Below are 15,921 nucleotides of genomic sequence, written 5' to 3'. Positions count from 1 at the left end.
CCAAAAATGTGTGTCAAAATCAACTCAAGTTATGCCAGAGAGCTGTGTCACCGCTGAACCGATTCATACTGGCTGTCAGTAAAGGCTCCTAAAGGTCATAAATTATTTAATGCCCCCTTTAAAGAAAGTCTCAATATTTAGGTAGCACTGTGTCTTTTCCCCGTCGCCGTCGGCCAATAACGTACGCAGCAGTTAGATCAAAGAAATCTGGTAGTCCTGTGGTTGATATATCTTGCTTTAAATCCCGAGTAAGGCAACGCTGCTCAAAGCCGCCTTTATTTATCTCGCGCCGACTGCAAGAGAGGGATTTTTTTAGGAGCAGAAACTTTATGATCTCATTGGTCTGGGCCTCTGCGCTCGCCACTGAGGCTCTGGGGCCGTGTGCTCTGCGCTGCGGTGATTTGAAATAAATGGGATAAATGATCTTCCTCGGGGCAAGAGAAAACAGTGCCTGGCCCCGTATAAATCACAGGGAGGAAAGCGTCTCTCAGTGCAGTAGATGAAGAAACACTAACCAGCAGCTATCAGTGCAGAGAGCAGCGCGGCTTTGATCTCTCACCAGAGCCCCCGCTGAATTGTCTGGCCGAGGTTTCTTGAAGATGGCGAACGGGCGGCTGTGCTGCGCCGCAGACGTATGGCTCAGATCGCTCCCATGCCACATCCTGTAAACGGTCTGGGTAAATACATTAACACTTGTTAGCTCTGTCTGGGGGAGATTTAACTGGCTACAGCCGTGTCAATGGAGATTTGATTTGTAATTATGTCCTGACCCTTGTGCCACCGCTGCTCGCATCTCTTGTGGGCTGTTGGGCTCCAACCAGGTGTCCTTAAGGTAAAGAAATTATCCTCAAAGCATTAAAGTAGTATTTAACTTTGCCACCATGGATATAATGGATATTTCTGAGGAGTTAGCCCCCCCAATTACACTGTTTTCATTGGCAAACTGGAGGAAATTTTACCAAGCATTCCAAACTTAATGTGGCTTCTCACTTCATTAAAATCTTTGGCAGAGTTTGATTCGGTTTTTTTTGTTTTTTTGTTTTTTTTTTCTTTACGGCCTCACTCAGGTGTGGTGATACTGTAATTCCTTGTCGACCGCACTCGTTAAAATGCACATAACGCTATATGAGGTTTTTAGGGAACTGTAACACTTAGTGTCACTGAAAGTATTCATTCAAAGTATGATGTTCTGCATGTGTGTGTGTGTGTGTGTGTGTGTGTGTGCAAGGGGTGGGGAGTGGGTGCAAATACATTTGTGGGCTGTAATTTAGTATATAATGATTTGTACATTATTTTTGGAAGTCATGCATTCATCACTGCTCCTAGAAATCATTACCTATTAAAAAGCTTGAATGTATTTTTTTAAATTTTGCACAATTAAATTTAATTTGACATTAATTTGACACATTAATTTAAATGATACATCCTGTTAAATAGTTATAATAAAGTTCCTGCACAATCAGGTGGCGCAGCACCGTCACTCTTGTTTTTTTATCATAACTGATATCTGTCCCACTGTTTGGACAGCCCTCTAATATTCCTCAGGACCCCCCTGCCTCTTCTGGCTGTCTCGCATTTTTTCCCGCTGTCCTCTGGGAGGTTACAAACAAACTGCGCTCATGGAAAGTCTGAATAGCGCTGTCTGGCCCAGAGCCTGAGCTATAGGCTACAGGCTGCAGGGTGTACTCCACCACTCCAGAGGCTGAAGGAGATGGAGACAGGCCACACGGCCATAAAACTTGCTGACTGGAAGGGTTTGCATGCTTCCTTTTGGCCCAGAAAAAGTCTGGAAGGAGTGGATCAAGCCATACATTATGCTGCACAGTAGTGTACTGAAGGCTTTTTTTTTTTTTTTTTTTTTTTTTAATTTTCCCCCGCTGGTGAGGTAACATGAACGAAACATATGCATGTAAAAGACCGTGGCCAAATGCTTTTTTATGGTTTGTTGTGGCCTCGTTAGGTGTCAGAGCAGTACAGCTGATAGCCAGAAAGTTAAGGCGATGACAGGAAAAGTATTTGAAATTTAATTTAGCAAAACGAGCCTAATACAAGAATTGATGTCAGCCACATTTGTAGTAACACGGGTTAGGTATTGGGTAATACGCTGCGTGGAAGAAGACTAATTGCTGTCTTTAGTCATCGTCAAGATAATGCAAAGAGACAGGGAGCATGCACTGTCTCGTTTCACACAGCATGTGACATTGATAGTTGAAATTAACTATTAGCTTAGCCTATTATTAATGTGTGGGCAGGAGGAAATACCTCAATTGGGTTATCACATACTGTAACGGCCACAAAACTGCTATTTACTGCTTCCAGGAAAGTTGCCAATTACTGGTGCATTCCCAAATAAGAGGGAACGTTTTCACTGCAGCAATATTTCGTACAAGGAGTTCTTTCTCTCTCTTTCATTCATCTCTAAAGGCTTGACAAAGCTTCCAATGCACTATTGTTCAGGAAATTTGCCTCTGAGTAATACCTGGGTTAAAAGAAAATGCCAAAAAACAACAGAAACGTTTCATTGGCAGATGCCTGGGTGAACTACAGAACCGCACTGTGGGACTGACTAACAGTAACCCAGCAGAAGCCTCAGTGTGCGGGCCAAGAACATCTTGTGGCTTGTGGCCTGGACCTGACGTGGCAGTGAACGGGGGGATTTGTGGTGCTTTTGCCCCCCATCCTCTCCTCGCTCATTGTCTCAATTCTGGCCCGTCGGCTGATGTATTTATAGTTTTCAGAGCGCTCAGGGCACACCGGTAGATCGGTCCTCCTGTAGCATTGTGTCGAAAGAAACCGTCGTTACAGGCCGGATTACTTTGACGCGTTTGAACCTTTAATGAGGCAAACAGCGTTGTCCTGCTAATTGTTTTGGAGTTCCTCATTTGTCCGGGGTTTCCTGGTGGAAAAGCCGGGCTCTATCAGGCGGCTCCAGCTGCCGCGGCCCTCGCTGGGACAGGAAGCCGGTTCCTGGATTACTTCATATCAGCCGCTGCCCCGACTGCACTTGAGTAACCATAAAGTTAGACACGAAGAATAACAAATTAACGAACAGTGCGATCCCTCATGTTTAATCAGTAACAATGGTGTCAGGATAATCACATGTTAGGACATTATAGGATGGAGTGTTGAAAATAGCTTTTCAAATAATTTTTCACACACACACAACCTCTCTGTACTATTTGTTTTCTGTCACAAAGCATGTAGCAGTGTGGTTTAAAACAATTTGTCATGCAAGTTAAAGCACATTTTGTGTAAGTATACTCTGATATAAACGACCACAGCTGGATATCAAAATGTATCCAAGTTTTCTTTTTTTTTTTTAACTAAATGAGGAAGATAATATCCTCCTTAATCCTTAGTGTTTTTCATAAAGGACAAGTAGCCTTTCCAAAACTTCCATCATGAACAACTTTGTTTATTATGGCATTATGAAATTGTTAGAATTATACTGTGCTGTCAGCCCACTGCTGTACAGTGATTCATACAGTGAGCTAAACATCATTACATTCAAACATTTCAAGGTTCGTAAAACAAAACAGACAAAAATAAAATAAGATAAAATAAAGCTTATTTTCTCTCTAAATCAACTCCTAATCGCCTTCATCCTTTTTTTTTTTTTTTTTTTTTTTTTTTGCTCTGAAGAGTCTTTGCATGAATAGAGAAGGAGCACCGGGCGATTATCATCCACGGGGTTTTGCTCGCTCTGTGTTATTCGCAGCATCTTTATCACTCAATTCTCTCCTGAGCAAATCAATGTAACCCGAGCCACATGACACTGATGTTGTGCTGGTGTTGCGCCTATTTTTAGTACATTGTTGTAAACACACTTAGAGATCAATGAATTGATTTTTTTCAATTAGATCCTCTGCATAAAATGTGGCGGCACAATGAAAAGTGGGCCATAGCAACGGACACATAAACAGTAGGTGTTGTGGCCTCTGTGGGGCATGTGATAGCGATTTGCTGCATGTATCACATCCTTCTGCTTTTTTTTTTTTTTTTTTTTTCATCATATCAGAATAAACAGTTAGTATCCAAGCTCCTATTTTCTATAGTATCCATAATCCTCTTGTTGAGTGAAATCCATTCCACCACATATGGCATATCTGAGCCGCGTAATTGATCCATAATTTTGATCGTATGCGGGCAGGTGATGACATGATGTATGAGGTTTCTGATGCCTTGATGTCCCGGATTTACAGCTGACATCCTGACTCGATGCAGGCTTTGAGGAGCGGCGGCGATAATAGCCCCTTGAGGCCTGCACTCGTAGAGGATATCCTTCAACCTCCAGATGCGCAGAAGGTTAAAAGCCAGATCAAATAGAGCAGCGGAGGTCAGTCGGTTCAGCCTCGGCCGGGAAGAACACACATGGCAGTAGAATGACAGACCGGAGGAGGGTGGAGATGGAGCTCCAGTATTTATTTCTCGAGGTTCAAGTGTTTCGTCTTGTAATTTGGTCATTTTTTTTTTTTTTTTTTTTTTTTTCACATCCGCTCGGCTGCTGGCGGCGTGCTGCCCCGATGGCGAGGTGCTTTACAGGGTGTCTTGTGTTACTGTGCACACAAGAAAATGGGCCGTTCTAATCTTGCTGTTATCATAACAGAGTTGTCACTGATCTCTGTGAAACTGAAGCTAAACTCTGGTGAATTCTCCTCTCCCCGCAGAGGCTTAGTTACAGGCCTGCTCAGGAGGAAGATTTCATGGTCTTCGCTGGCAGATGTGAAGCCTGCACCCCTCGGAGCCTTTCACTCACACAGCACATGCTACACAGCGAGCTAAAAGATAGGCTTGGACGCCACTGGCCTGTGATGTATTGCACAGATAAAAATTTAAGTACTAAGATGAACCTTTGGGACCCGAGCAGGTACATCTATTTTTTTTTCTTTTGGCCTTCTGTTATGACAGATCAAGAGGACGTGATTTAGAGCACCTGAATATAAATGTCATTACTCCCCTGACAAGCATCTCCTCCGGTGCCAAGTTCTTCACAAAGACATATTGCTGCGAAATGCACCCTGTCCTCATAGTCACATAATAGGTTCAATGTGTCCATGTGTTTCTATGACACGTTCATGCGAGATCGCTGCCGCGGTTATCCAACACTCAGGAGTTCTTCCTGTTCCTTTATTAGCAGCAGTCAATCAGGCAGCCAAACACATTAACTTTGTGTCTAGACAACTGGAGGCCTCGGAGGGAGTGTGAGGTGCTGCACGGCGCTCTGTAATTATAAACAGCTTCAGTCGGATTTCAGCTGATTGGCTAATAAGAGGCTTTAATCATCGTATGTACCCATACCCACCCCATGTGTGTACCCAAGGCCTGTGCTCAAGTTTTTAGTAAATGCATGGTAAACTGTGCCTCGACTATTTTTAAGTTATTTTCCTAGTACCTACAGTGTGTTTTTGTTTACCACAGTGGCTTCTCTTACAAACTGAACCTGTAAACAGCTTGAGTTTTTTTTTTTTTTTTTTTTTTTTTTTTTTTTTTTTTTTGGTGTGGGATCGGATATGAGGTGCCGCCCATCACTCTTGGCGTGAAAGGAAGCAAGTCAGATTTCTGGTTGGAAGCGGCTGTGTGAGTGCTGGGTCACCGAGGGAAGGGCGGCACTGCTTGCCTGAGATTTTTTTTTTCTTTTTTTCTTTTTTTCTTTTCTTTCTTTTTTTTTTGGAAATGCAGTTCCATTGTGTGGAGGGGGAATCTCAGGTTTCCAGGCTGCTTTTCCAGACCTGGCTGTCTGGGCTGAGGCAGTGCTGTGGGGCTGCTGTGTCCAGTCAGAGGGAATTCCTGTGTAGGCTCGCTGGCTCGCTTTCCACAGGCAGACTCCAGGGGTGTTCCCCCTTCCCCTCTCGCATTTCTTCCAGCTGCTCCCACCGCGAGCTGCGAAAAGGGCCCTGAACCTGCACCTGAACCTGAGACTGAACCATAACCTCCACCTCAACCTCGTCCAAAGCTGACTAAACAGGGAGGAACCCCGGAGACGGTCTCATCAACGCAATAAATCAGCTCACAGATAAGAATGGTACAGGCTAATAAAAAACAAACCGTCTCCAACCTCCAGGGTGAGGAGGAAGCGTGGATAAAAATGACTTTTTTGTCCCTTTGACTCTTATCAGCAGGTCCACAAATTTTAACTTTTTTATTTTTTTTTCATTTTTTTTTTTTTTTTCATTTTGGTTTGGCTTTAGCCCGTCTGCTCAATACTGAATCATCCCCGCCTATCAGCCAAAGAACACAGCCGATAAAAAGAGATAAACAAGTGCACCTGGATACTCTGCGGGGGGGTTACATCCTGTCTCCTGATAAAACCGGTCTGGCATCCCTGATATAAACTGATACTCACTGGATATGGTTCCATTAGTTGGACTCGCAGGAAATAACAGTTGCGGTCTCGTGTAGCTGAGCGGGTATGTCGTGACACTAACATTGCCATGGTTAGAGGTTTCATCCCCGCTGGGGCCACCCATGCTGAAAATGCACTCATGGTACTACTGTAAGGCGCTTTGGATAAAAGCCTCAACCAAATAAATGGCTTATGTCATGTTCATGCACCCAGCCTCAGCATGGTGGCTTAATTCCACATGGAGGTCACAGAAAAGCTGCTGAGACGCGCACTAACTTTCTGTTTCTCTTTGCTTTACAGTAAACGAGATCATCAGGAACGACCTGTCGAGCATCTCCGTCCACAGCCATGCGTAGCTTCCCGCCGGAACCAAAACGACAAGTCGGTGGAGGGAAATACCAAACAAAAATTTGATACTACGCTTTGCATGCTTGGACTACAGTGTGCTGGAAGCAACGAAAGGAAACCCAAAGAGAACAAATGTAGATGTATTGTCCAGAGGACCAGGGTCCAGCGTGTGCCTTGTTTTCTTATATATAATGCCTTTACACAGAAATTACACAAGGAATCGATCACAGGACTGACTTTTTTAGACATGTAAATCAGGTATGTAGCACCCCGAGCTGCCATCCCCAACCCCACACAAAGTATGCTTTTAGTGGACCAAGCATTGTTGTTTTATATACAGTATATGTACGTCTTTTTTTTTTTTTTCCTGCAGTTTGTAAATGTGCCTGTGAGTTATGTAATTTGTATATATGTGTAGTGCTTCAGTTTGCATATCTGGCTTTGCAGAGAGACAGTGAAAAAGAAAAGTGCCTTTGACTGGAAACAGAAAGTGGCGGTTTGACAAGTTCAACTTTGAAAAATTCGAAACAAAAACTGTTTTTTTGTTTGTTTTTTTAAATTTGCTTGGACTTTTTAATTTGATATGGACTTTTGCAAGGAGAGATAAAGTTTAAGGTTAATACAATGGGATATATTTTCTTCATCCACAACCAACAGCAAGCACTTAAAACCCACTGAGAGTCGCGGTTCGGTTTGTAGTTTTGCCGTCGAGACAACAAGCTAGTGCCTTGTGAAGTCCCGCAGCGATGGAGGATGTCCCGTTAAGCAACGTGCCGCTCGCCCTGCAGCTGACATGTTGCATAAACCTCACCCTCCATACTTCCAATGGCTTGATATGTAGTGTTGTTGTAGATACAAAGCAGATGTACTCAAGGGATACTGAGAAGAGCGCCATTTTTGTGCTATTTTCTTAATAGAAATACAATAGAATGCATAGACATGTACTATACCTTATGACAAGGGGAATAATTAAGCTTGAAAATAACATGAACTGTGTGCTGAAGCAATAACGGCTCGATCGATATCAAAGGAAGACAAAGAAATCATCTCAATTTTGACGAAGCTTGACTATTATTACTCCCTGGAAGCTATGCAACACGCAGGTTAACGCTAGTCTCTCGAAGAATGTACACACTCACGATTGTAACGGAGAAGTTCCTCAATCCAAAGAATAGTTAATGACGGCGAACAGCAATATGTATGAATTCTTTTTTTTTTTGTATTTTCATATTTATTCTATTAGCATGTGCTCTGTTTATCCATGGTTATCATACAGCTTCTTTTACATGGTTACCGACATACTGCGGTTTATGTACCAAACATCTGTAGGGTGCATTGTGCACTTTTAGCAAAACGGAATAGGCGTACACACACTTCCCCACATTAGTATTGGCATATTTATGTGTATTTATGAGTCTTAATCCATATAATTAAAGGGCATGAACGAAGCCATACTGATATTTTTACTGAAAAGGTTATTGTTTGTCTCCAGCTCATAATTCTGCTTTGTGAACTATTTTGTGTATTGTCAATAAACAGCCATCATCTCTTTCAGTTGAATGGTTCGTATCTGACTGGAACCAGTAAGCTGGCGCTCAGCGATCAGCGCATGTCATTTTTCAAAATGTTACCTTTCGCTGCCGTTTGGAGCCACAAACACGTGGGACGTGACTCCAAATGTCAGCTTTTGTTATTTAAGTTGACTGTATTTGATTGTGAGTACACTTGAAGAGAAAGCACACTCACACAGAGAGAGAGAAAGAGACAATCAGTATAAGCACACACACATTTTCCTTTTTTTTTTTTTTTTTTTTTTTACCACAGCTCTTCCACCTCACCGCTCAAACACCTGTTGACTCATAATTCTTAAGGAAATATAATTAGAGTGAAGTGCACTTGATCACAGCTCTGCAATAGCACATCTCCAGTTTGCAGCTTTCAGGTAGTGTACTGTATGAAATCAGTGTGTGCCATCTGAGGTCAAGCAGAGCCTCTGGGTGCAGAGACAGCTCTGGATCACACAGCTACACTGACACCCTGTGGCCCGTCGCAGCTCCGCTTCACTCGGCGAGTTTAATGAATCAGAGCACCGTCAGTTCACTTACATGAAACCATCCAACCACCAAGGTACACAAACTGGTCATTTATTAATTGGAGGATTTGGGGAAATGTTAAGGCTTCAGTTTCACCGAATTTTTGGTTAGATGTAAGTATGAATGTTGCAGAATTTTGATGCTTTAAGTTGAGCATTTCAGAAGTTTTGATACATTCCCTCCTGCCATGTTGTGTTGAGGAAGTAAAATATGAAAATCAGTCTTTAATTGACATGCAGGTTAGTGGTTTGTGCAATAACACCACAGAAAATAATGACAACAGTATTACCAGTGATCATAATTATAATCATCATCTTTATTTCTATAATATTTTTTTTAAAAAAAAGTTACAAAGCACTTAAACACTTAAAGCAAAAATATAAAATGAACACTGATTTAGAGATCTGAAGCTTGACAGGCCGATGGCACCTGTCACCTCATTTTCAGTTTAGGCTTTCAAACAGCCGAGTTTTGGAGTTTTGCAGCTCCTGGAGACAAAAGCAGCCTCATTGGTTGAGTTAAACCACAGTTTCTTCTTTGCTTTGCAAGTTTGCCACTGAGTTTTTTTCTTGACATTGAGGGAAATGTGGCTCTTTGGCTCCACCCATTGAGATTTACCTCAGCCAACGGGATTATTAGATTATTTCTGCCTCCAGAGCAGCAACTCCCCAGACTTCGAAATTCACATCATAATTTACCAGCGAGTTTTTCCTCTACATGCCTTTACATCGGACAAAGAACATAATTATTCCTTTTGCAATAAATGTCTATAGGAATGGAATACAAAGATGTTTTTTGGCCTGAGCTGGAGGTGTAGCAACAAAAATTGGTTCTGTGCCTGGCAGTATATTAAAGACTGGGGTTTAATATCTTGCCAGTTTCAGATTTTGAAGCGCTCATGCCTGAAAAAGACCCAGCCAATCACCAGGGTCACCTCGACTTGTTTAAAGAAAACATCCAGCAGGCCAAGCAAGCAAAAGAAACTGGGATATTTGGACATGCCGTTGACTGTTGGACATGTGCAGTGGAATGTGTCTCTGGATTTTTGTTTGTATTTATGTCCATGATGATTTCCAGTTTGCGGCTAAGTCAACATATGAGGAAAACAGATGCGTTACATCCTTTTAGTGACAGCGGGGTTACATTGCACCTTAATGAGACAATGATATACAGCGCACACTATGCTTAAAACATGTGATTGCCCAGTTATATTCACAAATGATTCATTTTGTGGGACATCAGGAATAATTGGTTTTCATGACCTGTACCGGCATTACAGTCTTGTCATTTTAACAGTGAGCTTATTAACCAAATTTTTACAGGTTGTACCCATGAAGTACCACAGAGGCTCTGCAATACACAGCCACGTACAATGTTGTCAGGCTGTGATTTGAGTTTGTAGCTTTACTTCAGGACCATTTCATCTTGAGAACTGAGTATGAAAAAGCAGCACAGTCAGTAACACTACATGATAGCTAGATAGTAATTTCTATGCCCACATTACCTGCATTATTTCATATGCTGAAGACTCTTAAGGGCCATTAAACTGTCAAATATTCATGGTCAGACTCAGATTCAGATGCTAAATGAATAACAGTGGCCAAATAATAAAACCAACAACAACAACAAATGGACTATTTCAAACTCACTTCTGGAATCCCTCCAGGTGAGTTTCTGACCTTACAGCTCAAACAAAGCTGAGAAATTCACAAAGTGAGGGCCTGTGCTGTGTGTGCAGCCAGTGATGGTTGAGTCTCTGTGCTGTGCATGGCCTCCTCACTCAGGGACACGTGGTGGTGCACGGGTCTCCTGAGGAGAAGACGCTGTACACGCTGACCAGGGGGAACATGGTGACAGCACCCAGCAGGGAGCCCAGCTGCACCACGGCGCCGCACCACACGAGGGCGCTGTAGCCCTCATCACGCAGGATGATTCCAATGATGACCTTTACATAGGACAGAGTGAGAATAAACACAATCCAAGCCAGCACCTGTGGAGCAGAGGGACAGGCATGTGAGTTTGTTTGAAGAGTTTCATTGCTGAGGCAGAAAATGTGACCCCTGCTCTTTGAATAACCCACTATTAGTCAAAATCAAATATCATAATATCTTTGACCAAGACATTTCTTGATGAACAAGAACAACCATTAGTTATGTATGATGTCCAAGCAGGTAGATAAAATAAAAGAACAGCTAGAGCAGTCTAATAAGTTCAGAAAATTGCATTCCTTAACTGCAATGCAGACTTTAAAACCAAGAATAGACAATACATTTACACCATATCATGATATTATGATATCCAAAATCTCATGATACTGATGTGGATGATGTGTTTTTTTTTTTTTTTTTTTTCAAAATAGACACTGTTATGTGGCATTTCAGAGTAAAAAGCTTATTTGTTTGCTGAATTATAAGATAGTGGAGAGGATTGTGTATTTCACTTGAGTAACTGTGCCATTAAATACCAAAAGACTCACAATGATGACACTTCCTGAGGCGTCGTTGACCAGCAGCGGGCACGGGGCTCAGCGCTGCCATGGCCATGATGTAAGCTCCAACTGCACTACCAATGAGCGTCAGAGCTCCCATCAGGACCAGAGACCTGCGCCCACAAAATGATACCAGTTACTTTGGAGCGGTGGCCTCATCAATCAATCAATCAATCAATCAATCAGTCTTTTATACAGCACTTTTCCTATAAATACATACACAAAGTGCTTCACTCAGTAAAACAATAAAACAACACCCTCCCATACACACACACACACACACACACACACACACACACACACACACACACACACACACAAAACCACCAGATGCAGAATTAAGACCAATAAGAAACAGCAAAACTCAAAATATCAAAATAAAAGTAGTGATAAAAGTAAGTAGGATATGAACACAGTAGATAAAAAAGTAAATTAATGATAAATAATAAAATACTAAAGAGAGTCCACTTTCTCAGGGTTACCTGTACAATCTAATCCAATCTAATCCAATCCAATCCAATCCAACTGTCCTGCCATAAAGTTTCCTTTCCTGCTGCCTGTAATGCTCAGCTTGTCTTGTTGTCACAGTAACAGAGGTGTTCATTCACTTCTATGTTTGGCATTGAGCTCATAGTTAGTGCTGCTGTTGGACTGGACTGCATTTTATTGAGAGCTGTTTCCAATATTCTGTCCCTCCTCATGTATATAAATAGGGAGGACAAAAAATTAGAAACACCTGTCAATATAATGTATTCCAGTACAAGAGCTCTGCAAACTACAACCTCAATAAGAAAACAAACAAACAGAAAAAACAACAAAAAACCTTAATATTGTGGACTTTCTTAAAAGGTAGATTTTAAGGCTGTTGCTTTGAACTGCATTAGAGTGGTCTTAATAAAGTGGACACTGAGTGTATACAAGTGAGTATAAACAGAAGATAAAAGGTAGGATATTAAAATGAACTAAATTCCTAAAATTCAATGAAAAGCCAGGCTAAAAAGGTGGGCCTTGAGTTTGCTTTTAAAAACATCAACACTCTCTGCTGCCCTCGCCACACTCTCGTCTGACCTGAGAGGGAGGAACATGGCGATGAAGCAGGCGGCAGGGTTGGACAAGGCAGCCATGGTAGCTGATAGGTGGTAGGCTCTGTTCCCGTAGGGCATGCAGGAGTAGGACTGCACCGAGGGAAGCACCACGTTGCTCAGGGCGTTCACCCAGGCCAGGACGATGAAGATGTACAGCACCTGGGTCCAGCTGTAAGTGCCCGTGCCAAAGCTGCTTTTGGGGTTCACGTTGGCAACCCTGTACGGATCGATCATGGGCTTCTGCTCGGTCCACTTCCTCTGTTTCTGAGCTGCAATGCCTTTCTCTTTAACTCCATTGGTGTAACAGCCATTCGGGTGCTCCCTTGCCACAGCAGGGTGGAGGTTCAGCAGCAGGAACGCCACCAGGCACACCAGCATCATGGCACTCAGGAAGAAGAAAAACACCTCAGCGGAGAATTTGGCCGGCTGGTAGCGGGCCTGGAGTTCATAGGTCGTAGCGCTGTGGGAGAAGTTCAGGGTGTGGTTCAGAGACTGGCTGCTGTTTACACAGTGGACCACCCCGACACCCTGGATCAAAGCCACAAGGGCCGGCAGCAGGCCACTCACACCCTCCCCGATGTAGTAGGTGGTGAGATACTGCGGCTTGAGGTGCATCATGAAGGGCAGGAATGTGACGGAGGAGGTGCAGTCCACCACGGAGAGGAAGAAGGTCAAAGCGAGGAGGGCCACGCTGCGTGGGGCGCCTGCCACCACCACGGTCTCCTTCCAGAAGAAGGCCAGCAGGAAGCTCGCCACGGTACCCAAGGTGATGATGACGTATATGACGGCCTTCTCGTTGAGCGCGCCCGGACGGAAGCGGTGCATCAGGGTGACGAAGAGGGGCCCCACGTTGGCCATCTGGATGAGGAAGGAGAGATAGGCGGGCAGGTACCAGCCCTCGGGTATCTGGGGCACTATCAGGGGCAGCTCCACCCACAGGCCGTTGATGGACACCCAGGAGCCCATGCCAAACAGGCACGCCAACAAGTGGGTGAGGAGAGACATGTCGGACGTGTGGAGACGGTCTGTAAACGACATAACACAGGACACCTGGTGACTTTCATGCCAAAATAAAACATCTGGCGTTTAAAGAACATTAAAGAAAATTAACAGTGGCATGAAAGTCACTATTTAATCAACCCTCAGCTTAGTGCACCTTTATGTTTTTTGCCATGAGACTGTTATACTGAGATGAAAGTTCCTGTGATGTTAATATTAATAAATATTTTAAACACAGATAATCACACCGTTTCAAATGATAGCATCTTATGAGTGAAAGGCTCAAATAATCTGGCCATGTAAGTGCCATATAGCCTTAACAAGCAGGCCTGTGTAATTTAATGGTTGACTATACATGGTTTTCATCATTTCGCTGATAAATTACATGCTCATTCCATGTTTTTGTCACTTGAGTCAAAATGGTGCTGATTTAAATTTAAATCAACACCATTTTGCACAATGTCCCTTTTAGCTGATCCTTGTGCCTTTAGAGCAGCAAAGAAGAAGAAATAGTTAGCCATAGAATTAGTTAAGCATTTGTTGTATTTATTTGTTCAACTATCTCCTCTTGTTTGCTGCAGTAATGACAGGGAACATCAAGGATCACATGGGACACGATGCAAAACTGCCTAAGGTTGATTTAAATCAGGACCATTTAGACTCAAGTGACAAAAACATGGAATAAAATGTAATTCATCAGTTAAGTGATTAATGATTAGAACCATGTAGAGTAAGGTATCATTTAACAAAGGCCCATTTTTTCAAAATCTTTTGTCACTTTTGTCTCAAGTGCCCTCACTTTAAGGTTACATGGCACTTTGCAAGCTCACTCACAGAGATGTTGAAGACAAGACAACAAATGAATCCAACAAAGGGAGCGGCGTGGTAAACTCACGTGCCTCATCACAGATTAATGGCTCACCACGAGGAAGTGTCTCTCTGCCAATCAGTTATGTGGCTCTCTCCTTCAAATGGTTAATGTTTGCCGAGGAGTCTTTTTGGAGCAAAGCATTGTCAGACCTTAAAATGACCCTCTCCTGCACCTGCTTTGTGTCTTATCTTTATATTGACCAGTGTTTGTTGTGCGTTACCGGAGCAGAGGGCACCGTGTGTGACCTGACACATGCTGTATCCCAAATTTCATCCTTGCATGTTTTGTTTGATCAAAGGCAGTGTGCGAGTTAAACTTACTTAAAATACCAAGCAAACGGCAGGATAAACATGACCACCTACGGCTCTGCTAACTTACACAAGAATTACATAATCTAAGAAAACATTTGAGCAGCACATTGTTTGTGGAAAAGGAAAAGGCCTGCTGTGCAGGGTCTTTTGATCAATGAAAGGCTGAGAAGACAATAGCAGGAAATTCATGCACTAAATTAGATCAGTGAATCTAAAATGCAAAACTTGGCATCACGTAAAACTGATGCAACAGGTGACAGTGAAGCATGATTATCATATTTTGTAAAAATCAGTTGACATTTTCAAGCTAAACTTACATAACTGTGATTTTGACTATTTACCTTGCAAAATTAACGTTAGAAAGATGTGGGATCAATAAATAAAACATTTAAAGAATCAACATACTGCCAAAAAATATTCCATGCATTTATGAAAAATAATTTAGCTTTCAATAAACTTTTTTTTTTTTTTTACCCTGGACCATATACTATTTTGAAATCAGTAATATCAGGCGCTATTTTTCATTTGAATCGAGTGAAAAGAGAGAGTAGTGCATCCCTGCAGAGATACTCACATGCTGCTCAGTGGAGAGTTTGCAGGTTTCTGGGGGAAGTCAAAGTCCTGTGCAGTAAACGCTCGCACAGAGCCAGGGGATTAAACCCTCCTTGGGCCGGGGGGTGTGAGAGCATTTAGCCAACCATGACACGTGTTTGTTTAACTGACCATTTTCTTAACCTGTTATATTTGTGTTGTCAGGCCTCTCAGTTTCGTCAAAAGGCATCACGTGTGTCCGCGGCCACATTATCATCAAGGACCCCTTTGTCATCTCTCAGTGAAGGGAGCTCCTGAGAGAACCAACACATTTGAATCCCTAGAATTCATTAATTCTCCTTAAGGGGATCATGGGAGCTGAGCTAAGAGGTGAAAATTGTTTTCAACAGAGTTGCTGTGTACATTACATAACTTGATGAAAGGGTGAAAAAGGGCATTACACAGTGCACCATTTTTCAAAAAGAAATTATTGTTATTAATTGTAACGCTTTGGTAAAGGGGATAAAACGAGACCAAATGTGTGTGTTAATGCCAGGATTTCATTCAGATTAGGTGTAATTTTTTTTTAAACGCTTGGTATCTCATTTTGGAATGAAATGCATTGTACAGTATTAATAATGTCAGTGTTTATTATACTAATGCTGATGTGTACATGTCATTACTTCAGATTCAGATGTGCCCTCACAGGTCACAAATGATGCACCATCCCATATTCAACTTAGAACAGAAGTTTGGCCTTTTCAGCAAGTAAATTTAAAAATTAAAGTGAAATTACACCTGCATACTACAGTGAATTCAGCAGCTTTTTGACTTTTATATGGTTCATCTTGC

The 15,921-nt window shown here is 42.4% G+C and overlaps 2 protein-coding genes and 1 long non-coding RNA gene across 3 annotated transcripts in view; 2 read left to right on the top strand and 1 right to left on the bottom strand.

Annotated features, from left to right (window-relative positions):
• The window catches only part of nfatc1 (nuclear factor of activated T cells 1), a 37,993-nt gene extending 29,770 nt beyond the window's left edge, over positions 1 to 8,223 (top strand). The window contains exon 10 of the mRNA XM_030064450.1: positions 6,644 to 8,223. Coding sequence (XP_029920310.1) covers positions 6,644 to 6,699 — 56 coding nt within the window. The 3' untranslated portion in view covers positions 6,700 to 8,223. The remainder of the gene's footprint in view (positions 1 to 6,643) is intronic.
• An 891-nt stretch (positions 8,224 to 9,114) lies between these two features.
• On the bottom strand, positions 9,115 to 15,130 carry LOC115367250 (riboflavin transporter 2). The gene is given in 5 exon segments (XM_074933726.1): positions 9,115 to 10,774; positions 11,261 to 11,305; positions 11,307 to 11,385; positions 12,341 to 13,382; positions 15,113 to 15,130. Coding segments are annotated over 4 exon segments (1,356 nt in total). The 5' UTR covers positions 13,363 to 13,382; positions 15,113 to 15,130; the 3' UTR covers positions 9,115 to 10,564.
• On the top strand, positions 10,756 to 15,843 carry LOC115367251 (uncharacterized). The gene is made up of 3 exons (XR_003928896.1): positions 10,756 to 10,797; positions 15,295 to 15,459; positions 15,758 to 15,843. It is a non-coding gene; the product is annotated as an uncharacterized LOC115367251 (long non-coding RNA).
• Positions 15,844 to 15,921: the final 78 nt, after the last annotated feature.

This window comes from Myripristis murdjan, chromosome 11 (genome assembly GCF_902150065.1).
Source record: "Myripristis murdjan chromosome 11, fMyrMur1.1, whole genome shotgun sequence".
Lineage (NCBI taxonomy): Eukaryota > Metazoa > Chordata > Actinopteri > Holocentriformes > Holocentridae > Myripristis > Myripristis murdjan.
The sequence above is the reverse complement of the archived record's forward strand: the minus strand, read 5'-3'. Positions and strand labels throughout refer to the sequence as shown.